Raw genomic sequence first — 23,306 nt, forward strand, 5'->3', positions numbered from 1 at the left:
ACTGCCCTTCCTTTCAGACAACTTGTGCTGCGAGTCACGAGGCAATACTACTGTCACTGTATCACCAGTTCACACTTCACACTACACCACAGCCCCAATACAAGAATAGTCAGTCAGCGATGTTCAGAAGAAGTTGTTTGAAAGATATTTGAATTCTTTCTGGGATTTTATTTACTTGACCACAAGTGAACTATTCCAGAAGCTGCCTTGCTTAAAAAACCTTCTTGCTGGCGTCGTTTCCTAACAATTCCAAGCTTCAGGCGCTTGATTACAAAGGAATACAGCTAAGAATTTAGCGAATGTAGATAAATGGAAGTATATAGTGAGCATCATAAACCCAGGAAAGAAAACATAACAGAAGAAAACATAACAGTACATCGCTGCCAGAAAAAAAACATAACAGAAGAAAACATAACAGTACATCGCTGCCAGAAAACCAAGTAGTTTTCAGTACAAACGTTAGTACATTACTGTGATAACACAATTTGAACGCACATAACAAGCTAGAGAACTAAATTCTGCAGGCCAAAAGGAACCACAGTAACCATCCGTCTTCCAGACTTCGTCATCGTCCATGTGATGATTACTGCAAAAATAAAAATAAAATCATGTGAGGCATAAAGAAAGATCAAACGATCATGAAGAGAGAACTACTCCAATGACAAAACACCACAAAACATTTAGTAGCCAAAGGCATATAATCCCGCAGCTCTTATGACCATGACTAGAAAATTAGAGGAAAGCCACAAGCTCACGCAATCTATCATGATCAGCTAAAAATGTGCAAGGAGATCACACACGCACAAAAAGGGCATGACTCGCCAATGCTAAGGTTTGCCAAGACAACCAGCATTTCTTAACTTGTACTTTCGTCCATTTCAAAAAATAGGGCACTGCGGTATGCAAGACACTGTAACATGAAAACATTCTCACATGCCTCTCCACTAACCTTCAGCGGCTCTGATGACTGCAAAGGCTTCCCTGCAAGCTCCTCATCCTTGGTAACCGTCCTGGCTGAATTTCAACCAAAAACCAATGCATGTGGGTGAGGACTTCCGGAAAAAAAAAATCTAACAGCTAAAATAACCAGGGCTAGTGATGTCTTCTTTCGCACATTATATGCTACTAATCTAGTGCAACAATGATTAGTATCAAGAAAAGGAAAATATTCAGTATTGCTCAGACAGCACCTTCTGGCTCCTCTGATTTGTGAGTAGTAGAAGCTCCAAGCACACCACTATGACCAGAAGTATCACTTGCAAATTCTCTCTCGAGCTTGGTCAAAACTTTAGTGGTACCTTCTCGAATCATATCACACACCTCATAGTCTAGGTAATGCTCAAAGTCCTCTCGAGCCAGCACGTAATGCGCAATCTTAGCCTCCCTTGCAAGGCCCTACAAAAGTTCATTTCGTATAAGTATAAAAAAAGAGCACACAAATTAAGCAAGTCTTAGCCTCCCTTGCGAGGCCTTACAACAGTTCATTTTGTATAGCATCAAAAGAGTAGACCACACAAATTAAGCAAGTCGCAGAATATTTTGCAAGAAATTAAGTCGCACATACCACCATGGCTGCAGCGGCTGGGACTGCGGTAGATTTATCCACATTGTACATCATAAGATTCAATGCAGATCTCCGGATCTGATTGCTAAAGCTGATTAAGTTGGTAGAGTCAAACTTGCATTGCAGCAGCTGGTACATCAACTCAGCTTCCTTCATGATACACTTGAAACAGTTGTTTGCAATTGGTGAAAAAAGGTTAACAAACACCAAATAAATATTACTAGAAATTAAGTAGGCCACAAAATTTGGCCTGACCTGTAAGAAGCATACCAGAAAACCAGGGGCTGCAAGAAAAGATTCATCCCCTGACTTAAGTGTTAGTTTTGCGTGTTCCATGATTGTAAGGCTCAGTTTGATATCCTCACCACCGAGAGTTCTCGGGAGGCTTTGGAGCTTGGCCTCACTCCTAACACACTAAAAAATTGATTGTTTTGCAAGCGCGCAGTGAAGTTAATTAGCTACTGGGGAAAAAAAAGGAAAAAAGTAGGACAAGCCACAGTTTGATATTGCAGAACCTGGAGCCTGGAGGACCTTACCAGGTCTGCTGCACCACGCGAGGCATTGAAATTAGGAGGAATGCCCCATACATAGAAATCAGGCTTGTTGTTCATAATAAGGGCAGCAACTTCATCAACATTTTTGTTATATTAGTCCTGAAGGTATCCCTTAAACTTAGGCCACTGAACAGAATAAGGCTCGTACGGCAGCAGCCTCTGCCATCCCCATCCGCTTTCAAGAATATCTTGAGAGCCAACGAAGAGATGCTAGTCATATCTGATAACAGCGGTAAGCAAATCGAAATACTGTGCAAACACCGGACACGGGAAATTATAGTTGAACGTCCAAAAATCAAAAAATTCCTTCTAAAAGATATATAACGAAATAGAAGGGGAAATGCAGCATAAATTGGTGATCAAATTGATTTCACAGAAAACCAATTGGTGATCTCTTCGATGGATGGGTTGAATCAAGATACACAAGGCAACCCCACGAAGTTGTATTCCTAATGTTAGATCCATACATCCCGAAAACTAACCCCAGGAAGAAGATTGGCGCCTGGCTCCGAGAGTATACGCAGTGCCGGCGGTATTTCAGCCACATCTTCGCCTGTCTCTTCCAGATTAGCTAACTAACTCAACAAACCAAATTCTAGACATGTCGACGCTGGAACGATGCGGCGGCGGGATGGGGGGAGGCGAGGGCGAGGCGGAGCGTCTTATTGCAGGAAACGCCGACGTTTTAGAGCTTCCAGTGGTCCAGAACGGCCCACCACTCCACCAACAAGAGGCGAAAAGGCCCATAAGAAAAAAGTCTTTTTCTATTTTCTATTTTATTGAGAAAATTGCCAAAATGTTGCTCGCTTAATTTTATTGTTACCGTTAGACCCAATAAAAAAATCAGTAGCAAGCATTACGTTCGGTTAGCATGTGTATTGTTCGTGTTCTGGACGCTGACTACGAGGGGCTCCTATGTATCTGCCGTGAATGAAACTGTAAAACCCAGTAAAGTCCAGCAAGTCCATTATAGCACGCTGCAACCAAAAGTCTATTTAATTAAAAAATATTATCAATATTTTTTAAAAAACTTGGATTAACATTTTTAAAAAAAAGTTGGATCAACATTTATTCGAAAAAGTTTAACCAACATTTATTTGAAAAAGTTGAGCCAAACGTTTCTTTAGAAAAAGTTGAATCCAACATTTTTCGAAAAAAAAGTTGCACCAACATTGAAAAATTGATCAACATTTTTCAGCCTTCTTCCTCGGCTCCAGTGGGGGCTGGCGAGGGCGGCGGCCCAGGGAGGCGCCGGCCCGCCCCCGACGGCTGTGATGGCGGCGCGGGCAAGGGAAGGGAGGGAGCAGGGAGGAGAGGGGTGAGCTAGGGTTTGGGTGTGGGGATCCAACGGATGGGAATGTCTACACGAGTCTCAAATATTGGAAGGTTCAACCTCTTCCTACCTTCCCCGCTCGTTTGGTTGGAGATAATTGATGGGAGGGAAAGGGAGTTTAGATATGAGAGACTAAAATTCTCTTGTTTGTTCGGTGGACATGGAAGTTTTAATGGAATGAGGAATGTGAGTTTAGAAGAGCAACTCTCACCAATCACTTCCTAGGGGAGGGGTGGGAATTGGGTGGGAGTTTGTTTTAAATGCAAGATGGATACATCTATACCGTTAATCATGATTTAAGATACAATTTTCTCCCTCTAAACCCTTGTACCGTTTCAAGATGGAGCTGCCATTCTTCATTTCTTCTTCTAACGTTTCGGAACAGTCTCATGGTCTGGACGATCAGAAGAGTATGGAGTCCTGCAGGCAAGAAATACCTCTCTCACGTAGAAAAGAGGCATGCTTTTGCTGAACCATTCTGTTGTGAAGTAATTGGGCTATTCAGTACCACTGATATGTTCTTTATAGTTTCAGAAGTATACACAAGGGTATGTAAAATTCTATGGACAGTAGACTATTGCTTTTGACAAATACATATCAGATGATTTATTTGTATATGTTGCTGCAGATATTTACATTTTATGGTAAAAACTTCCGAGCTAAGTCAACGCTAACACTACTAGAGAACTGACCTTCCATCCAGCCCCTTCAGTCCCGGTTAATATTGGACCCGTGACTAAAGTGGCTTTAGTCCTGGGTCAAAAATGTGCCACCGAAGGCCACCGGGGGAGGGGAGCTTTAAAATCTGACATCGACGCCCCCTCCCCATTTATCCCGGTTGGAAATTCCAATCGGGACAATGCGGTGCCAGATTTCACGCCGCCCTCTCTCCACCTTCCTTATCCTCCCAGGCAGCACTCCTCTCCACCTATCTTCTTCCTCTCCTCATCCTCTCCACCGGCGCTCCCCTCCTCCCTCTCCTCATCCTCTCCTCCCTCCCGCCGCCACCACCCCCTCCCCCCTCTGCTGCCCCTCCCCTTCCCCCTCTGCTCGCCCCTCATTGGTAGTGAGGAGCGGCAGCGGGGCGAGGTGCGGAGCAGTGGCCGGCACAGGCGGGCGCGGCGGCGCAGGCGGGCGAGCAGCGGCCAGCACGGGCGCACGGCCTTTTTTTTTTTAATTTTTTTTGCAACCTTTTTAGGTGAATGATCCGGGACTAAAGGACCCCCTTTCGTCTCGAAAATTTAGTACCGGATGGATTTTCGGAATCTTTGACCCCTACCAACCGGGACTAATGCCGCGTTTTCCAGTAGTGTAACCTTTAATACTCTCTAGTCCAAGTGGTTAGTATATAAGCATTCCCTCCTTGCTATTTTTTTTGGTGAAATACAGTACTCTTCATGCCAAGTTAGCATATAAGATCAGTTTCTTCTCTTCATTTGATTCGTGTAATCACATTTTTTTTAGGGTTTGGCCTTTTGGAGATAAAGATTGAGATATTTGGTTTATTAAAATTTGAAATGTTTAGATTGGTTTCAGCTGACCATCTCTATATAAATGGTAGTGGCATTTATTTAGGAATGATGCAAGCAAAGAATCAGGTCTAATTCCTCCAGCTGATGCCTTTCATGATTGCAGGCTGGATGTACACATAAGCTGCTTCGCATTCAACAGGAAAGGAAATAGACTGACTTGCATCACGTATGTTTTTTGTTAATTAAATGTCTGTCATAAACTTAGCATGTCATTACAAAGTCTAAAAAATAATTGTAAACAGGTCTAAAAACGTTTTACAAGTTTGGAAGGTGAACGATTTTGAGGAAGGGTTTAATCCAACGTAATTACCTTGATTCTTCATTGATTCTATTTACAAATATGTTTCTCTGTCATTAATTACATTTACGCCCCCTATATGTTTTGTAGCTTTGATCTTATGTACGCAATAGACGTTGGAAGTCTGTCCAGGATTAGACATGTTGCTTGGAGACGGTGGGTCACTGATTCGTTTATTCGTTTCCTTGCATTTATGCGTGAAAGTCTTGATCCTAAATTTAAACGAGAACATTGCAGGGATAGCAATCGCTTCGCGCTTAGTGACAATTTGCAGTCGATATCTCTGTTTAGGTGGACTGCGAGTATTCCTGTTGTTCTTTGCAATATTTGGTTTGAATGGCATTGGAAACTTTTCGGCATGGTCCGAATGAATATTTTGTATGTATGTATGTATGTATGTAGTATGTATGTATGTATGTATGTATGTATGTATGTATGTATGTATGTATGTATGTATGTATGTATGTATGTATGTATGTATGTATGTATGTATGTATGTATGTATGTATGTATGTATGTATGTATGTATGTATGCATGCATGTATGTATGTATGTATGTATCTGACCAAATTCTTGGGGCAATTAAAGTTGGTGACAATAGCAGCTACATGGATGGTGATGAGATACTGAATAGCTGCTTGGCATGGCATGACAGTGTAAGCTGATCCCATCTCATTTTCCTCTTCTGGTTTAAATATTTTTATGCACACTCACAGTGTTATCTTTTTATTTCATGCAGAAAAACTGCATTCTTGCTTCTGCAGGGAGTTATGGGTTTGTGCTTTCTTGGACATCCTGCCATGGTACCGCTCGCCATGAAGCACCCTTTGCTCCAGAGGAGCGAGACTTTGTCTCAGAGAAGCTGTATTATGGCCCTGATCTCAAGTTTGACTCGGCATTCAACTTACTGCAAGATTTGCAGCTTAACTTCCTAAAGAAGGCGAACAGTGTTGTCAAAGATGTTGACGTATATGAACATCAAATGAAGATCATGGCTCATGAGTCCGGTGATCTGCTTCGGAGGCTGTATCGAGAAGAGGAAATAGATAAAAATGAGATGAAAGCCCATCTAGAGAAGCTTGTTCTTTTGTCTTCAAAATTAACACCGCAGTGGTAGTCCAAAACAATTTGTGGTACTCTCGATATTTGTAATTGGTTCATAGTCTCTTCTAGACCGATCTTGAGTACTGGTTATTTGAGTGGCTGTAAATTCTCAGTCCCTGATTAGACCTATATTTTTAGTACTTGCGAAGTGAGTTGTTGTAAATTCGTGCTACGGATTAAACCACGTATTCAAGGTGTCATGCAAGTATGCAACGTTACTACTTACTACCCCCTACTTTCATTTTCTTTTGATCCTGTTAATTAATTTTCAGTGAGTTCTCATAAACAAATTGTTGCGGTAGTGTTGGATTAGCTGGAGTTTTACTCTTTGTTTGGTGATATAATAATAATAATAATCAGATATGTATAGGTTTGGTGGTACCGTGATACTCGTAGTAATGATTTTTTTTTCGAATCGTACAGTACAGACACGAGACGCTCACATACACGTACGCACACTCGCTCCTACGAACACACGTACGTAACTCTACCCCTATAAGCACCTTCGAAAGATTGAGCCGGCAAATCCTCGAGATTGATGAAGTCACCACTGGCGTCTCGCTGTCAACGGGCACGTCACCTACCACTGAAAGAATAGCGCCAGTTAAATCCGAGAATAAATTTAGAAAAATATGAGCACTAGTGCCGAGTCGAGGAATCGAACCCTAGTGGGAACTGAGCTACTCTCAGTTCGCACTGTTAGTAATAAGTTGATTGGGGAGGTTTGGGGCATATGGTGACCATGTTCAGGTAAAGAAATCAAGTATGTTTTGGGAAGGAAATTACTATTCGTAAGTACCCATCCGTTTTAAAATGCAGGTCATTTTGATTTTTCTAGGTATATACTCCCTTGTTTCAAATTGTAGGTCATTTTGACTTTTCTAGGTTCATAGATATTATTATGCAACTAGACATACTGCATAATAATATCTATGAACCTACAAAAGCTAAAATAATCTACAATTTGGAATGGAGGGAGTAGATGCTACTACGTATCTAATCATAATCCTATATTTAAGTGTATAGTAAAATTTATGTATCTAAAAAAATTCTAAAATGATGTACATTTTGGAACGGAGGAAGTAGTTTATTTCCATCGGAACGGGCCACCATCCCTAGCTGACCGGCAGCTTCCGGTCTTCCACGGGTGCACCCCACATAGGCACACACCAACACACGCTCCGTCATGTCCTGCCTGCTTGCTATGTTGGCCTCCCCCAATAGCCCCACCACCAGCTCAGAACGGGAACGAGAGTCGAGATCCTCTGCCTGTGATCCCTATACCCATAGGCGAAACCAGGATGAACACCTTGGGGGGGCTAAATAGTAGAGATTAAGGGATAGAGCTAGAAATTAATGATAATTTGAGGCTTTATCTACAATATTTTACAGGTAAAATCAGGCTGGGGGGGGGGCTGCAGCCCCCCTAGCCCCCCCGGATCCGCCCCTACCTATACCTAAGTCAATATACGATGTGAATTCAATGCGAGAGAGTCCACATGGTAATGATTTAAACGTAAAGGTTCAAAGTTAGCTTTTTTTTCCTTACGAATGGGTACGGGATTATGCCTATTTTATTGAAATAGAGGAGTTTTTACAAGCCGGCTAACCAGCAAGAAAAGGTTGTACAAATTACACTCGAGCTAAGAGGGCTACCAAGCACTTAGCTCCTGCCGCAATCTAGGATGATGCTTCACTCTTGATTTTTGCCATGATGGTCGGCACCGATGATTCATGATGGTTGAAGATTCTACCGATCCTTTCCTTCCAGATTTTCCAAATTACAAGTAGCGCTAAGCTACGGGTAGCCTTGCGGGAGATGTCTGGCGTCGTCATGATGTTTGCCCACCATTCTAGTGGCGTCGCGCTTTGAGGCCATTCCGTCGGGTCGAGGTTAGGTTGTCGAATCCATGCTGCCACATGGCTCCATACGTGTCTTGTATAACAGCAGCTCGAGAGACGATGATGTGCCATTTCCATCGTCCTCATGCAAAGGGGACATGATGGGCTGTGATCCCACCCTCTGCGAGCTAGTCTGTCAGAGGACCAGACTCGGTTCTGATAGCCATGCGAAGAATTTGCATTTCGGGGGAGCCCACGTTTTCCATATAGTCGCAATCTTTGGTGTAGCGGTGCAGCCCATGAATTGAGCTCTGTAAGCCGATGCTGCAGTGTATTCGCCGTGGGCGGTTAGGTTCCAAATTATATGGTCTTCCTATTCCGGCTGTAGTTCGGTCGGTTTGACGAGGTTCCATAAGGTTACGAATTCCAACAGATGTGCCGTCGTGAAGCCTGTCCAGTGGTTAAGGTTGCGAATCCAATTATTGTTGTGTAGGGTATTCGCCACCGATCGTTTCTTCCTTTTTGTTTTAGGTTAATGTCGCAAATCCAATTATTGTTATGTAGGGTATTTGCCACCGACCGTTTCTTTCTTTTTGTTTTAGCGAAGAGGAGTGGGGCAATGTCTTTTGGACGTCTTCCTTGGATCCAACCCAAGAGCCAGAAGCCGGTTTTCTTGCCATTCCCCAAGTTGATGTGTGTGCATGCCGCGAATAGTAGTCTGTCTACCTTGTCACAGGGCACCTCAGTTCCCACCCAAGCCTTTTCAGGAGAAACCCACTCGTGCCAGAGCCAGTGAAGGTGCAGGCCTCTCGCAAATCTCTCAAGGTCAAGGACCCCAAGGCCGCCATTTTCTTTTGGTAGCGTCGTTTTTGTCCAGTTGACTTTGCACTTACCGCCTGAAATTGTCTTATCACACACCCAAAGGAATCGCTTGCGGATCTTGTCCACTTCCTCCAGGACTTCATTTATTAGTTTTAGCACAATCATTAGATATATCGGTTGTAAAGCTAGCACCGATTTGGTGAGACTGACCTGGCCTGCGTGCGTTAAGTTTTTTCCGTTCTAGGGGAGAGCTTGCCTGATGCTTTGTCGATTAGGGGTTGGAAATCTAGCTTTCGCAATCTCCTTGTCGAAAGAGGTAGGCTGAGGTATTTTAGAGGAAAGTGTGCTCGTGCCACCGGCAGGTCCGCGAGGATTGGGTCAAGGTCGATGTTTTTACAACTGATGGCCGCTACGCTCATTTTTTTAGGTTGGTCTATAGGCCGGTTACCTCACCGAAGGGTAGTAAGAGATCTTTTAAATTCGTGACATCCTGAGAAGTTGGCTTTAAGAATATGACGGCATCATCTGCATACATGGAAACTCTAAATCTGACAGAGCAGCCATTAAGCTTGTTGAGTAGTCCTCTTTCTGTAGTGACATGTAACAGACAGTGCAAAGGATTGATGGCTAGGATGAACAAGAGGGGGGGAGCGGGTCCCCTTGGCGCAGTCCACGCCCGTGCTGGATTGGATCAAGTGGGGTTCCATTAAACATTACTCTCAAGGTGGAAGTTGTGAGTAAGATTGCGATCCAGTTCCCTCCACCTTACGGGGAAACCTCTATGCTGCATGAGTGATATTAGTTAGTCTCATCGCACTGAGTCGAATGCCTTGGAGATGTTAAGTTTGAAAAGGAGGGTTGGGATCTTGGTTTTGTGAAACCTACGAGTGAGGTTTCACACATAGAGGAAGTTGTCATGGATGCTTCGTTTTTTGATAAAGGCACTCTGACATGGCGAGATCAGCTCATTAATGAATGGCACGAGACGCAAGGCTAGGATTTTGGTGATGATCTTGGCAATCGCGTGAATCAAGCTTATTGGTCTAAAGTCGCGGATGTCCTCTGCTCCGTCTTTCTTTGGAATGAGGATGATGTTTGCTTTGTTTAGCAGGTCTGGATACTAGCATCTCGAGTTGTAGAGGGAGTTGATAGCTGCAGAAAGGTCTTGCCATATAATCTGCCAGCATTTCCTGAAGAAGTGGCCCGTGAAGCCATCCGGGCCTAGGGCTTTGTTTTGCGGCATCTAACATATCGCTTGCCAAATCTCTTCTTCAGAGAAAGGTCTATCCGGCGACAACAGGTCGACCAACGGAAGATCGAGATCGGGCTAGGAGAAGTCTCATGTGTGTGGCGGGGGGTCACTCATGATGTTCTCGAAGTGCTCCTGTATGAGCTGTTATTTGTCGTTGTGGTTGAAGATCCATCCCGCTCCCTTACGGAGACGTTGGATGAAGTTTTTCCTTCGTCTGCCATTTGCCCTGAGGTGGAAAAGGCGAGTATTCGCGTCGCCCTCATGAATATATGAAATTGTGGTGCATTGTTTTTTCTTGCTTTTTCAAGCACCAGCCAACCCATTATTCGCTTCTTCAGCTTTGCCCGCAAAGAGAATTCAGCATCAGAGAGCTACCAAAGTCTTGCGCTTCGTCGAGTCATAGAATTACTTCCTGAGCCATGTGCAGTTTTTGTCATGCGTCAGAGAGGAGGGATCGCGGCTCTAGGACTTTAGTGCGAAGGAGGTAGTATACAGCTTATGGCCTAGCCTGTAGAATGGCTCAGTATGATGAGTCGGGGCATTCCAAGCTTGCTCTACAATTTCTTGGAAGTGAGCTAGGCGCGTCCAGAAGTTTTCGAATTTGAAAGTAGTCGAGCGACGCGGGCCTGTTTGATTGGTCAGCAAGAGGGGGCAATGATCCGAATGAGAGGAACACAGTGCGTGGAGCGAGCAACTTTCAAAAGTTATGTTCCAGTTCTGATTGCAGAAAAAGCGGTCAAGTCGGATGAGCGTGGGACGACGCCTCTTGTTACTCCAGGTGTATTTCTTATTTTGCAGGTTGATTTCTTTTAGCTCGCAAGAATCAATCATCCTTCAGAAGTGCCTCATAAGCCTGAGGTTAAGATTCTGATTGTTTTTATCTCTAGCCTTGTAGATCAAGTTAAAGTCGCCAAGAATCAGCCATTTTGTCCCATCCGTCGGTTTCAGGTTGCGCATGTGGTTAAGGAAAGACTCCTTCTCTGCTTGTCTTGATGGGCCATACACAGTGCTAATAGTGAAGGTTGTAATACAGTGATGTATGGTGACATTGGCTGAGAGGGAGTAGCGGCCTATGCGCACGTTGCTGATATCTATCGCAGTGTCGTTCTAGAGGAGAAGGATGCCTCCCCTCGTACTTGCCACTGGTTTGTAAGTGAAATTGTCAAGTCAATATGCCTCGAGGAAAGACGCGAGGGCCGTGTCAATGGAGTGGAGCTTAGTCTCCTGGAGACAAGCAATCTGACATGGGTTGGCGGCCAAGGTCTCGTGCACCGTCAAAAATCTGGCTGCGGCGTTCCAACCTCTAACGTTCTAGGAGATTATCTCTATGTTTGTGAGATAAATTGGTTCATTGTTATTGCTCGAAGTGTTCTAGCAACTGAGGTGGAGGGTGAGCTCCGGAAGCACGCAAGTGTCCATGGAGGCGTTTCAGTCATAGTAGAAGTCGCAGCTTTAGTCGCCAACTGATTCGTTGGTGCCCGAAGGTCAAAGCCAGCAGGGTGCAGTTTAAGTCGCGTTCGAAATAACGAAGTACATGCAGTTGATGCCCGAAGTTCGATGCTAGCAGGGCTACAAGTAGAATCCGCCTGAAGGTCGCAACCAGCGGGGCATATTGGTTCATAAGTAGAAGGATACATAGATAAAGAAGATCTCTAGAGCTGCTTCCCGATCATTAGGCTGACGCAGCATCCTCGATGGGGGTCAGCTCCGTCACCGACGTCCCTGCATGCTGGAGGAGGGCCTCGTCCAGTGCATCCACATCATCGTCGTTGAGGTTGAAGATCGCCATCATTGCCACCACGATATGTTCCGGCAGTGGACCGCGGAACATGCCAATGAAGTCCTGGAGTACCTCCTCAATGGGGGCCATCTCGTCAGTAGAGATGCCCAGTTTGCACCAGAGGTTCCTTTGCGCATGCTCGACAGCTGGAAAGGATGGCTTCTTGGCTAGTCGCACGCTCCGTCGAACGGCTGTCATGTCGAATATGTGCTGCTACCACGACCGGCACACCTCAGGCTGCATGAGCATCGGTGGCTCTGGGGTGCAGAAAAGGGCGTCGACACCATCATTGCTGGCAGGAGTGTCCACCCACGAACCCGCATCCTCTTGGGTTGGAGCCACATCATCTTGCTCCTGGAGGGGTCCCTCCGTTGAAGCAAGCATCGTAGCATCATTGTTCGCCTGAGGGAGTCGCGGTTCCAGGGTCCCCGCCTGGTGCAGCTGGAGCGCTAGCCACCGAAGGTGCCGGCTGCAGCGCCACCCTGAGGGTGGCAAAAACCCAAGGCACAGGCAACAGTCTGGTGGGCGATGGCACAGACCAGGCTGCATTCCTAGGCAGGGAGTCCAAGCCTAGCGTGTTGGCGACTCGACATGCCTTGTCGATGTAGTCGTCCACCCCGATCCTCCCTGGTGCAGCGGCCGGGAACTTGTCATAAGGGTTGTTCCGCAGGGCCGCCGCAAATTGGGCCTTCAGCTCAACTGGTGAAGTGTCATCGTCCAGGCATCGGTGGCGAGGCGTGTAGTCCTATCGGTCCTGACGGTGCGCTGGCGGTAGCAGGGGAGGGGGCGGGGGGAGGGGGGTCAGGAGGCATGGTGCTAGTTGCCTGTGTGTTTAAAGTTAGCTTAGAACCAAAGCTGCTAGCACAAGCACCAGCAGCCTCTTAGTGTCGGACATAGGGGTGGGCTGTGGGCATTCAAGTAATTCGGGTCGGATAAGTCATGTTTAAATTTCAGGTTTTCAAAATAGCTACCCGAACTTCACCCAAAATAAAGAATACCTGAATTTTCGAGTACCCAACAAAAAAGGGGTTCGGGTTTCCCCGAAATACCTAATAAATTGCATTCCTATGTCCTCAACTGCCACCATGCTATGGCCACAACTATAATAGTGCATGGGATGGAAAAAAACATATTTTAGCATATCTCATACTAATGTGCACATCAAACAACATGCAAATTGATAGATCAAACTAATAAATTTTACTACATTTACAAAATACTAGTGCATAATCTAATGGCTATTAGTATAGTTTGGGTAAATCGGGAATTCGGGTACTAGAGTTAAATACCCGAACTTCCCAAATTAAATTCGGATCTCTCAACTTCGTACCTGAAATAGTGATAAGGAATATTGGGTTCGGGTATTTCGAGATCGGATCCGGATAATTCCGGTTTAGGGTTCGGGAAATTGTGCCCACCCCTAGCTGGACAGGACCCCTCTGCAGTACTAGCGAGTAGTTACCAGGACCCACGTGGTAGTGGTCGAACTGCAGCGGCTCTGCAGTTTTGGCACTGACGTGTGGGCCTACACGTCAGCACCTCAACTCTAGATGCAACTAGAGAGGAGGAGTCTCAATCTCTGTCGCACGCCTCATCCCCTCGTCCTCTCTTTTGAGTAAAAAGAAAAACCAAGGGTGTGTTTGGTTTGAGGGTTGGAGGGGGTTGGAATGGGTTGGACCCAGTTAGGGAGGTGTTTGGTTGGAGGGGGTTGGAATGGGTTGGACCCAGTTAAGGAAATATTCTCCTCAGATGCGGGTTGGATGTATCCGCCTAAAACGAGCAGACGCATCCAACCCACATGCATGGCACCTCCCACCGTTTCGTCCGAGAGGAGGAGCAAGCGAGGAGAAGGGAGGGGCGGGCGGCAGTGGCCGGAGCCGAGGAGAAGGGAGGGGTGGGAAGAAGGGAGAAGCAGGCGGCGGCGGCCGGCGTTAGGGAGAAGGGAAGGGCGAGCGTCGGCATGGAGCACGAGCTACGATTGCCGGAAGAAACAAAGGAAGAAGAAGATGCAGGCCCTCCATGGCTGGCGGGGGCAAACTCCAGGCGCGGCACTAGGAGGGTCGATGGAGGGCGAGCTTCGCACGGTGACGAACATGGGCGGCCGCTGGAGGGATGAGCGGCGAGGCAAGCTCGGGCGGCGCCCCCGCGGAGGGGATGAGCTTGACCCGAGGGGCGGCGCCAGCAAGCCCGCGGCCACGGCCTCCGCGTGGGGGAGCTTGTCCTTGGGACGGCCCCGGCGAGGCCGCCGGCCGGGGAGGCCATCCCGAGGGGGGGGATGCTCCATGGCCTGGGCACTAACGGGAGGAGAAGATGGGGGGCGGGGGATGGTAGGTGAGACCACGGGGAAGAAGGAAGGATAAGACCCAAGGAAAAGAAAAGAAAAATATTGAATAGATAATGACAAGTGGGTCCACCAACAGTTGTGGCTAACGGTGTTAAAATGGCATGTATCCCAACCTTCCCAACCCCTCCCATAAAAAAAAAACTAGAACGGATCTATCCCTCTCAGCCAAACACGAGATGGGTTGAACCACAAAAGTGGGATGAAGCCTACCCATTCCACCTAGTCCCAAAACCAAACACATACCAAATCTCGCTGCAATCAGCCGTACGACCTGCGAGGGTTTGAAAGATCTGTTAGGGTTAGAAGGATCTGCGAGGTTTTTCGTTCGTGAAAGAGGAAGAGATGGCGAAATGGAAGGGGCCGGCGATCGGGATTGACCTGGGGACAACGTCTTCGTGCGTCGGCGTGTGGCGGAACGGACGCGTCGAGATCATCCCCAACGACCAGGGGAACCGCACCACGCCGTCGTACGTCGCTTTTACTGCCACCGAGTGGTTCAACGGCGACGCCGCCAAGAAGCAGGTCGCCATGAACCCCGTCAACAACGTCTTCGGTACGTGTCAGATGCCCTCCTCTTCCCTTTCCTTCACTTTGGACTTGGAATACCAATTAGCCTTGTTTGATTCCTCATGCTTGTACGCGCAGTCGTTTTGTCTACGCGTCGGAATTTTCCATTATTCCTTGGTGCTTCAGATGCTTGTAGGGTTTAGGGTTGAGGGCTTGTAGATCTACTGTTATTTTGTTTTGGAGCTTATAGATCCGCTAGAATTTGTTTTGAGGCCTGTAGGTCTACTGGAATATGCTGTATGGCTTTAGATGCTTGTTGGGAATTTGTTTTAGGGATTAGAGGGGATTTGGATTGGTTTATCTGAACAAGCCTTGAACGTGAGCAGTATTTGCTTCGCTTCAATGGGGGACATGAGTTGCAGTAACAATTGGAAAGTAATTTGTTTAGTGTCAACAGTAACTGCTTTGTTTATGTGCTCTATATGTGTAGGATTATCCAAGGTGAGCCTATTTGTGAAATTTGCTGTTCAAAATTAGATGCTGCCGTCTTCATATGATCCTCTCTTTCTGCCACTTGCTAATAGTAATTTCAATCAGACAATCAGTTCAGTCACTTTTTCTTAGTTAATCAACAAGTTGGTGGCTCGTGTGTAGATGCTACTCTAGATCTGCTTAGATGGATTGCACATCGTGCAATTACAATTTTGAACTAAAACTATACTTGAACACTGACTACCCTTGGAAAAATTTCCTTGTCACCTTTTTTTAGGGTGTAATTTCGGACAGCAGTGGTTGGAAAATGTACCGGTTCATTGATTAATCAAAGCTTAATGCTACTAACTGGTTACCCAATTGTACTTGTGTGTTTTTCTGCTGTGATTTGACAATCCAACTGACCGTCTTTTTGGATGCAGACATGAAGCGGTTGATTGGCAGGAGGTTCTCTGACCCGTCCGTGCAGAGTGACATGAAGCTATGGCCGTTCAAGGTCGTGGCTGGCGCTGGCGACAAGCCAATGGTCATGGTCAATTACAGGGGTGAGGAGGAGCAGTTCTCTGCCGAGATCACCTCAATGGTGCTGACCGAGATGAAGGAGATCGCCGAGGCCCACATCGGCTCCACCGTCAAGAATGCCGTGGTCACTGTTCCTGCCTGCTTCAATGATTCCCAGAGGCAGGCCACCAGGGACGCCGGAGCCATCTCCGGCCTCAACGTGATGCGCGTCATCAACGAACCCACCGCCGCAGCCATCGCCTACGCACTCAGACAAGAAAGCCAGCAGCACTGGCGAGAAGAACGTGCTCATCTTCGACCTTGGAGGTGGCACCTTTGATGTGTCACTGCTGACCATCAAGGAGGGCATCTTCGAGGTCAAGGCCACCGGACTGCCATCTGGGTGGGGAAGATTTTGACAACCGCATGGTCAACCACTTCGTCCAGGAGTTCAAGCGCAGGCAAAGGATGGACATCAGCAGCGACCTGCGAGCGCTGCGGCGTCTGAGGATCGCCTGCGAGCTCGCCAAGCGCGCGCTGTCGTCCATCGCGCAGACCACCATCGAGATCGACTCACTGTACGAGGGCATGGACTTGTACACCACCGTCACTCGTGCCCGGTTCAACAAGCTGAACATGGACCTCTTCGCCAAGTGCATGGAGCTCGTGGAGAAGTGCCTCCATGACGCCAAGATGCACAAGAGCAGCGTGCACGACGTCGTGCAAGTGGGCGGCTCCACCCGCATCCCCAAGGTGCAAGAGCTGCTCCAGGACTTGTTCAACGGCAAGGAGCTCCACTGCAGCATCAACCCTGACGAGTCTGCGGCGTACGGTGCCACTGTGCTGGCTGCCAGCCTGAGCGGTGAGGACAATGTGAATGTGCAGGTGCATGATATCACTGTCTCTAGGTCTGGGGACCGCTGGTGGCATGATGTGTACGAGGGCGAGGGCGCCAGGACCGAGGACAACAGCCTCCTGGGCAAGTTCGAGCTGTCTGGCATCCCGCTGGTGGCCCGAGGTGTGCCCCAGATCACAGTGTGCTTCGAGATTGACGTCGATGGCATCCTGAACGTGTCTGTTGTGGACAAGGTGACGGGGCAGAGCACGATCACTGTCACCACCGACAAGGGGCAGCTGAGCAAGGAGGAGATTGAGAAGATGATGCAGGATGTGGAGGAGTACAAGGTGCACAAAAGGAAGATGGACGCCAGGAACGCGCTGGAGGACTACGTGGAGAGCATGCACATCATCGCCTCCAAACTGAGCGCGGATGACAAGAAGTGCGTTGAGGACGCCATCAACTGGCTGGACAGCAACGAGCTCGCAGACACCGACGAGATCAAGGGCAAGATGAAGGATCTTAAGGGCATCTGCGACCCCATCTTGGTGTGCCTGACTGCCCCCCAAACCTACAGTGGGGCCCGAGATGCGTGAAGCTTCCATGGCATTTTGCCGCTCCTGTCACTTAGTCTGTCATATGGTCGTGTTATCGTGTACGAGTTGAATTTAGATGTGAAAGCTGGAGAGATTTGGGGAGGCTGTGGTTTAAAAACTCGCGCAGCTTCTGAATTGCTCTTCTCTTTCAGCTTTGATCGCGCGTTTGCATTGTTATCTTTGGTGGTGACATTGTTTCTTCTGAAGATTAAGGTGCAGGGTCTCTCCAGCTGAGCAATTGTGCACAAAGGATCATGGGAGACTCATACAGCATTGTGCATCTAATGATCTGAAACATCTGGAAGCGATTGCGTTGTGCACATCTGGGCTTATTACCTAGCGACGTGACAGCTAAACAGAGGGTACCACAAGGGCAGCAGTTACAGTAATCTTTCGTCCCCCGTCATCACAACCATGCAGACCCATGACAGTATCAAGTCCACGAACGAGATCAAATGGCATGCCAAAATTTGAAGAGACGCAGGAACAAGCTAATGATAACGTAATTCGCCCCGTTTTTAAATAGATGATGTTTAAGACAAGCTCATTAGTAAAGTATTTATAGCAACGCGAGTACGTAGTATAATCAGATAGTACGTGAACGTGAGATGTCAGAAGCAACATGAACATTTCATCCCAGTAGCAGGATTCCACAAAACACATGCTTCAACCATTCACTGCAACCAGGAAGTGGGCACACGTGCTAACATTTGACAGACACCCCAGAGAAGGGTACAGAAGGTTTCTAACGTTTCGTCTTTACATCGTCTCATTAGCTTGAACTGAACGCGTTATCCTGACATCCTCCCTGAATATATTTGCTTCGCAGCTGCCTGAGAGCTTCCACCTGATCAGCTGATGCTTTTCCAGCAAGGAATACTTGATCCCATATCTTCCTCAGTTCTGGTGAAAAAACAATTGTGCAAGCATCGATTAGAAGAGTTTACCAAAATATGCTGTGCAACTATTGGACGCTAAGAAACAAATAAATCTTCATGTGCTTTTATCATCCCCCACAAAAACAACACAAGCATATTAAATTATTTCCCAGTCCCCAGTTTACTTATTTACCCGTTCCTCTTATGGTTTACCAGTCTTTGAACTGTACGAGTCTAAGAGATTGCTAGCCTACCATGATGGGAAAGAAAGGAATTTTGGGGCACAAGTTCAACTAACCAGATTTGTGCATGGATGAAAGGCACATTATTATCAAGTCAAAGCGTGGAACTTTTGCCAGATTCTCCAAAATGCTAACAGCTAACGCTGCATCATCCCTGAGTATGTAATAGGTACAAATATCAGCCATGATCCCAGATTGGCACCGTGCAAAAGGACATATGACAAATGAACACACCAGAAAATTGAGGCTGAACACTTCACGATGTCAATGAGAAAAGGAGCAGAAAGTGCGTTCTTGAAAATCTCTGGTAGGCTTGCCGGTGGAATTGACTGCTTGCAAAACAAGAAGACAGGAAATTACACAGCAAGAAATGATAAGCCATGGTGCGATAAAAAATAAAGGGCTGGAAGTAAACCTTTAACAATTGTATTTGCTGGGCAGTGTCATCAGAAAGAGCTCTCCAAGAAACCTCAAAGTCATAAGCTGTCTTTGGTATTTTGACGCTTTTTACGGTGCTGGCCATATACCGTGAAGCAGCTCGCGATGCAAGCTCTTGAATTGAAGCTTCTGGCCCAGGCTTCTGATTAGCATTCCGAGACTGCTGCATCAAGCATACGACATGTGGCATAAAGAAACATCAACACTTTCCTGAAACTGTGAAACATGCACTTCTGCGCCATTACAGTCGCAGTAAACTCTTAAACTGTTAAACAACAAACATGAGCCTTGATTCAGATCTCTTGGAGTACTCAATTCTCAGGTGTGTAGTTTCATCTTGCAGTGGGGTTGAGGTAGGTTTACCATTTACCCCTACGGCACCTGCTTCTTCAGGTTTCCATCCACCCACATCATAAGTTGTAAATGCATGGCTTATCCAAGATCGGGGTTTTTTCAAGCAAAGTAAAAATACACATACTGTTTCTCAAAAACATTGCAAGAAAAACTACCCAAATGACATGCCAAGTACATCATATTACACAAATAGTTGAATTCTGACTTGCCATAGTAAGTACTAACACAGAAACCAAAGATCGTGGCTATTATAATATAGTCAGAAAGGCTGTAAAAATAAAGACCTGCAAGACATTCTCGTTGACGATTACTCCAGATCCTCCTTTAGAACTGGAACTGCCACCAGGACTCTCTCTAATCTCCACTGCAGCTCTAGTAGGCGAATCAACTTCCATGAAACTGCCCTGTAGAATTAGATCCGCACATCAGGTATATATGTCCAACAAAATAGGTTGGCCAAAGCCTTAAACAGACCTACAGAGGAATGCAACTAACTACTCAAGGAACAGAGAAAACAGCAAAGGTCTAGTTCAAATGGGCAAAGCCATGTCATGTGCAAGTTTTTTAGGCAATGAAAACCATGATTTTACTTCCTACCAAACTGTATTCAACTGATATCATTAAACATATGAACTGTCCATACACAAAAATAACTATTCAAGTACTATGGCACCATACTGCAGCTGAGCCTACCTTCTGGGAGATAGTCGGTGTATGAGAAGTGATGTCCTTTTTATCAGCAGGTTTATCCAATCCAGAAACTGCATGTTTAGTTGGCACCGGGGTCTTTTTACCCAATTTCTGCAGAATTAATAAGCCCATCAGTGTTCTTAAGGGAGCCACACATTTATAATCTCTGCAGAGATCATCCACATGGTTGTGCCACCGAATAGCTTATACCAACAAGCATCTTAAAAAAGACATTTTGTCATCACCATAATTCAAATGGAAATATTGAGATTATATAACCAAAGACTAGTAAATTGCCAGAACGCTAAATTATTAACAACACAGGATGTTTTGCTAAGATGTAAGATGAAATGTTTTGAAGTAGAGTTTCTTCACCTCCATGTGCAATGCTTTTATCTCAGTATACTGCTTCCTTAGTTCTGGATTGTTTGGCTCAAGACTGATGGCAAATTCAGCATCTATACACATAATTGGTGTACAATAGTGGTCAATGTTCAGACAGACAAAAAATAAGATTAAAATGAAAGAAAGGAGGGTTATCATGTGGATACCATCCATTGCTTCCTTAAGCTTCCCAAGTTCTTTTCGTGCAGTAATTCTCCGTGAGTACGCTTTTATATATCGATCATCCAGATTCAGAGCTTCAGTGCAATCGTCCTCTGCCTCCTTGAATCTGATGAATTTCGTATCCGTAGTATAAGACTTACACCAGAAAGCAACTCTTGGAAACACAACTTCCATGTTCCCCAGCAGATTGATAAAAGTATGAAACATGTTATAGATAGCACAGATAGCAAGAATAACAAAATGTCATACTCAACGGTCTCAAATTGCTGATGCCAACCAAAATAAGGTTTCAGATTCAACTGAGGTGAACTACTTGCGGTAAAAGTGCAAAAAATGAGTAAATAGCATAAGCTGAAGTGAGTGCATCAAGTCTCAGAATAACTTGCCTTCTTAATTTAAGATATGCCATAGCTCTATTTGCAAAAGCAACTGCTGTAGGAGATAACCCAATACTTCTGGAGTAGCACTCAATTGCTTCAGTAAACTTCTTCTGTTTGAAATATTCATTTCCCTGAAAATAAAACACAGGAAACAACAGGTTTAGCTTCACGAAAGCATGTCTCTGCAACAGCCTAAAGATGTAACAAAAATGACAGAGATTCAACACTTGTTCCAACCTGCTCCTTTTCCGACGCGGCATCAGGCATTGGTTCATCATTTAAGTAGCTTGAATACTTCATGTTGTACGGACCACCAAAACTTCCAGCGGAAGTTCCCGAAGTCCCATTTGATCTCGCCGTATATTCCTGCAGGGTTGTTTTCAATTTTAAGCCAGAGGTTCAAAAAATAGGAATGCTAAGCTAAAGCTACCACGTGTCAGCTCAACAAAGATGGAGAGAGCAAGAGAATTTGAAGTTTCAAAGAACTAGCTACAGAGATAAGTTGAAATTTTGGACAAATGCCATCTGTGGCAATCACATAGGGAATAAACTCAAGAACTGCAGCCTAAGCTAAATTCAGTTATTCACTAATAAAATCTCAGCATTTCGATCAATTCACAATTCTGCAATAACCCCAAATTTAAAAAGGCAGTCAATTTTTCTTTAGAACTCTGCATTGGCGCATCAAGAGGAATCCACTACCTAACCTTCTTGCTTGAGAACAACGGAGTCTCACACTAGTCTACTGAGGCGGGGGCAGTCCATGAGGGTTCTTACCATATCGCCGCCACCTCCTGCTCACGAATCACAGCCTAAACCTTGCGGGATAGGTTAACCAAGTAGCCCTCCTGAAATCCACACCAGACAGCCATAAATCAAGGGAGGGCTCAGATATCAGAGCGGCGAGAGCGGAGCCGCCCAGCGCGCAGAAGCGAACACCAAGATGAAGAAGAACATCGCAGGGAAGCATTACGTGGGGGGGGGGGGGGACCTCAAGCTGGATCCCACGCCGCCGCACGACGAACGGCGACGGAGGCGGCTACCGGAGGTTTCTAGAGACTCTAGCGGACTGCGGCGGAGTCGAGACGTCGCCCGTCGTCGGGGCCTCGGGGGAGAGAGAAGACAGAAGACGCTCGGGTTCGGGCTGTGGGCTTAGTTTCGGCCATGTGAATTTTTAGCCCAAAACCTGTTACTGGGGAAACAAATCAGCCCGCTAACTTCTTTTGCCCTGTTACGGGCCTGGGCTGGGCTCGGTACATTAATCATCTACGCCTACGCGCCCACAGCACAACAAACTCTTCGCCACTAGGGACTGGCGCGCCAATGTTCGGCTCAGTGTGGCACGTAGAGCTGGATAAATGCGTGGTGTATATCTTTTTTGTCACTAAATAAACTTACAAAAAATGGTTTTAACAAAGGAAGGGAGGTCATGATGTCCCCACTGCTGCTAGTACTCTGTGGGTGAATTTAAACTGAAAAAAATAGTGTGGCTGAAAAAAAATAGTGTGGTTACCTAGAAAACAAATAATAATAATTTGGTATGTAATGCTAAAAAAATGCTCACAAAGACAATTACCCTACACACAATTTAAACTGAAATTTGAAAAATAGAAGTTGATCATCGGCAACATATATAAATAAGCAAAAGGAAACAATGTCCGGTATCAACAAATTATTGCTAAAATATCTGAAACATGATATGTATTACTTTTCCTGACGTCCATTGAAGCTTACATTATGTAGTAGGAATAAGATCAGCCAGCTTAGAGGCCTATTACTCTTCTGCTCTCAACCCAGTATGGTATCGGGTAAGGACCCTGGAGGGTTGTCATTGGCTAAGTACCATTTCAGCACCTGGTACCGCACCACAGGTATTCGTGAGACAATCCTAGGTCCATCCACGATCTGCATAGCATGAATGAAATCTTGACACTCAATCTTAGCAAAAGTTTATTACAATTTTTTATCATGTTTACTTAAATTACTGCTGAATGGTCACGTCAATTGATCTAGCACGAGACCATATGAACATGAGTTTAGCTGTGCCATAGAGTACTTATGCACTTACCTTTTAGCGTCCTGCCTTTCTTGCTGATGCTGCACTTTGTTGAGCTGGAACTCTGCAACTGTCAACTCCTCAATTGCAGTGTTTCTTGTGGGTAAACTCTGCAGGCAGCTGAGGTGGTGTCTAACCTTGTACAGTTGTGCTGCATCAGGGTCAGGTGGTAGGGAAGGTCCAGGGACTACCTCACGTACCTTGCGAGGCCTGGCTCTAGGTACGTGATGGCAGATGCAAGGTGGGTTTGAGAACTCTTTTGCCTTGCAGAGTGATATCTCTTCTCCCATGTCCAGGTGTGACATGTCATGCAGGCTCAAGATGCATCCGATGTCGTTGCCA

The 23,306-nt window shown here is 46.0% G+C and overlaps 2 protein-coding genes and 1 pseudogene across 7 annotated transcripts; 1 reads left to right on the top strand and 2 right to left on the bottom strand.

The window, feature by feature from the left end:
• Positions 1–405: 405 nt before the first annotated feature.
• Positions 406–2,771, bottom strand: LOC101773075. 4 transcript variants are annotated; one of them, XM_022825040.1, is made up of 6 exons: positions 2,601–2,771; positions 2,101–2,338; positions 1,565–1,978; positions 1,191–1,395; positions 950–1,014; positions 406–586 (listed from the first exon to the last, which is right to left on the bottom strand). In XM_022825040.1, exons 2-6 carry the CDS (start codon positions 2,173–2,175, stop codon positions 584–586), a joined length of 762 nt encoding a protein of 253 aa, XP_022680775.1. In that variant the 5' UTR covers positions 2,176–2,338; positions 2,601–2,771; the 3' UTR covers positions 406–583. The 4 variants fall into 4 exon arrangements, with proteins under 4 accessions (XP_022680775.1, XP_022680776.1, XP_012700173.1 ...); XM_022825041.1 differs by having other exon boundaries at positions 1,565–1,726; positions 1,835–1,978; positions 2,101–2,771; XM_012844719.2 differs by lacking the exon at positions 2,101–2,338 and having other exon boundaries at positions 1,565–1,726.
• Positions 2,772–14,717: 11,946 nt separating this feature from the next.
• LOC101773481 lies at positions 14,718–17,359 on the top strand (annotated as a pseudogene).
• Positions 17,360–17,891: 532 nt separating this feature from the next.
• LOC101754831 (RNA polymerase II-associated protein 3) lies at positions 17,892–22,013 on the bottom strand. Of its 3 annotated transcripts, none has more exons than XM_004960329.3 (12): positions 21,882–22,013; positions 21,686–21,756; positions 21,146–21,274; positions 20,915–21,039; positions 20,513–20,634; positions 20,337–20,419; positions 19,965–20,072; positions 19,556–19,675; positions 18,895–19,080; positions 18,714–18,808; positions 18,536–18,633; positions 17,892–18,262 (listed from the first exon to the last, which is right to left on the bottom strand). In XM_004960329.3, the coding sequence occupies exons 2-12, from the start codon at positions 21,686–21,688 to the stop codon at positions 18,132–18,134; spliced, it is 1,200 nt and encodes a 399-aa protein (XP_004960386.1). In that variant the 5' UTR covers positions 21,689–21,756; positions 21,882–22,013; the 3' UTR covers positions 17,892–18,131. The 3 variants fall into 3 exon arrangements, with proteins under 3 accessions (XP_004960386.1, XP_004960387.1, XP_012699769.1); XM_004960330.3 differs by having other exon boundaries at positions 18,895–19,077; positions 21,882–22,012; XM_012844315.3 differs by lacking the exons at positions 20,915–21,039; positions 21,146–21,274; positions 21,686–21,756; positions 21,882–22,013 and having other exon boundaries at positions 18,895–19,077; positions 20,513–20,902.
• Between the last annotated feature and the right edge of the window lie 1,293 nt (positions 22,014–23,306).

The sequence above is a fragment of the Setaria italica genome, chromosome III (genome assembly GCF_000263155.2).
Source record: "Setaria italica strain Yugu1 chromosome III, Setaria_italica_v2.0, whole genome shotgun sequence".
Taxonomy (NCBI): Eukaryota; Viridiplantae; Streptophyta; class Magnoliopsida; order Poales; family Poaceae; genus Setaria; species Setaria italica.

What these genes read in the sequence shown, in the direction of transcription:
- LOC101773075 (XM_022825040.1), bottom strand. Translation starts at nt 2,175, where the DNA reads ATGAACAACAAGCCTGATTTCTATGTATGGGGCATTCCTCCTAATTTC. An exon ending in CGCGTGGTGCAGCAGACCTG is followed by an intron (nt 1,979 to 2,100) that starts GTAAGGTCCTCC and finishes TCAATTTTTTAG; the next exon opens with TGTGTTAGGAGTGAGGCCAA. An exon ending in CAGCCGCTGCAGCCATGGTG is followed by an intron (nt 1,396 to 1,564) that starts GTATGTGCGACT and finishes GAACTTTTGTAG; the next exon opens with GGCCTTGCAAGGGAGGCTAA.
- LOC101754831 (XM_004960329.3), bottom strand. An exon ending in TCAACGAGAATGTCTTGCAG is followed by an intron (nt 19,081 to 19,555) that starts GTCTTTATTTTT and finishes TGCTTGATGCAG; the next exon opens with CAGTCTCGGAATGCTAATCA. An exon ending in TTCATCCATGCACAAATCTG is followed by an intron (nt 18,263 to 18,535) that starts GTTAGTTGAACT and finishes TTTTTTCACCAG; the next exon opens with AACTGAGGAAGATATGGGAT.